Genomic DNA, 872 nt, shown 5'->3' with positions numbered 1-872 from the left:
GACGAACATTCCGCACGATAATCGGTGATATAATTGCCAATCACAACTTGCTACGGCGGTGTACGATACGATGACGATGTCCTGAGCCTAGTTCGTGCCACCTCTCTACCATTGACGTAAATCTCAATATCTCTACTGGATCATTTGGAGAAACATCTTCCACTACATAGCGAGGGTTAAACCAAATATAGGCATTAAGCATAGCAAGGCGCATCGGATGAGTTGATTGTTCTAACAAACAGCCATCCACACAGGACTCAATAGAGTCACTCAAAAATAAGAAGTAAACGATGCCAATAGTAAAAAAATGAAATTGGAGCTTCAACAATCACGCATTTAATGCCGAGTCGCGGATTTCATCGGCTTCCTTCTGAGTCTTCTCGTAACGACGTCTCAACTCCGTGAACTGCGCTGGAGTGGCTTGGAAGTCCTGGAAGCCAGCGGCATGGAGCCACTCAGTAGATGGGCCATAGCCAACCTGCGTGTAACCCCAATCAGAATAACCATTCTGATATTTACCAAGGAGAGTGTAATGCATATTGAGCCACTTCTCAGTAACATTGTCACCGAAGCCGTCCATCTTCGTCTCGACTTGGTCGGGGCTTTCAGTGGCCATCATAACATCAACTTCATGCTCGATCTCATACTGAGCCTTCCTAACGTCATTGATCATATACATGTACTTGAGATCCATAACGTTGCAAACAGTTTCAGATGCCACCAAAGTGACTTATCACTGAACTCCCCCTGCCAAGAGTACTCGAGGGCAGGAATAGACTTGACAGTTTGATCGTGCTTGACATGATGGGGATGTAGACACTAGCATGTGGGGTCATCGGAGCAAATAAAAACATTATAGTCCTTGTACGTAA

At 45.2% G+C, this 872-nt stretch overlaps 1 protein-coding gene across 1 annotated transcript; it reads right to left on the bottom strand.

The window, feature by feature from the left end:
* Positions 1 to 328: 328 nt before the first annotated feature.
* Positions 329 to 694, bottom strand: Pmar_PMAR027821 (hypothetical protein; the record flags this gene model as incomplete). The annotated part of the gene is made up of 1 exon (XM_002769667.1): positions 329 to 694. One exon carries the CDS (start codon positions 692 to 694, stop codon positions 329 to 331), a length of 366 nt encoding a protein of 121 aa, XP_002769713.1.
* Between the last annotated feature and the right edge of the window lie 178 nt (positions 695 to 872).

This window comes from Perkinsus marinus (genome assembly GCF_000006405.1).
Source record: "Perkinsus marinus ATCC 50983 genomic scaffold scf_1104296965144, whole genome shotgun sequence".
Taxonomy (NCBI): domain Eukaryota; phylum Perkinsozoa; order Perkinsida; family Perkinsidae; genus Perkinsus; species Perkinsus marinus.
The sequence above is the reverse complement of the archived record's forward strand: the minus strand, read 5'-3'. Positions and strand labels throughout refer to the sequence as shown.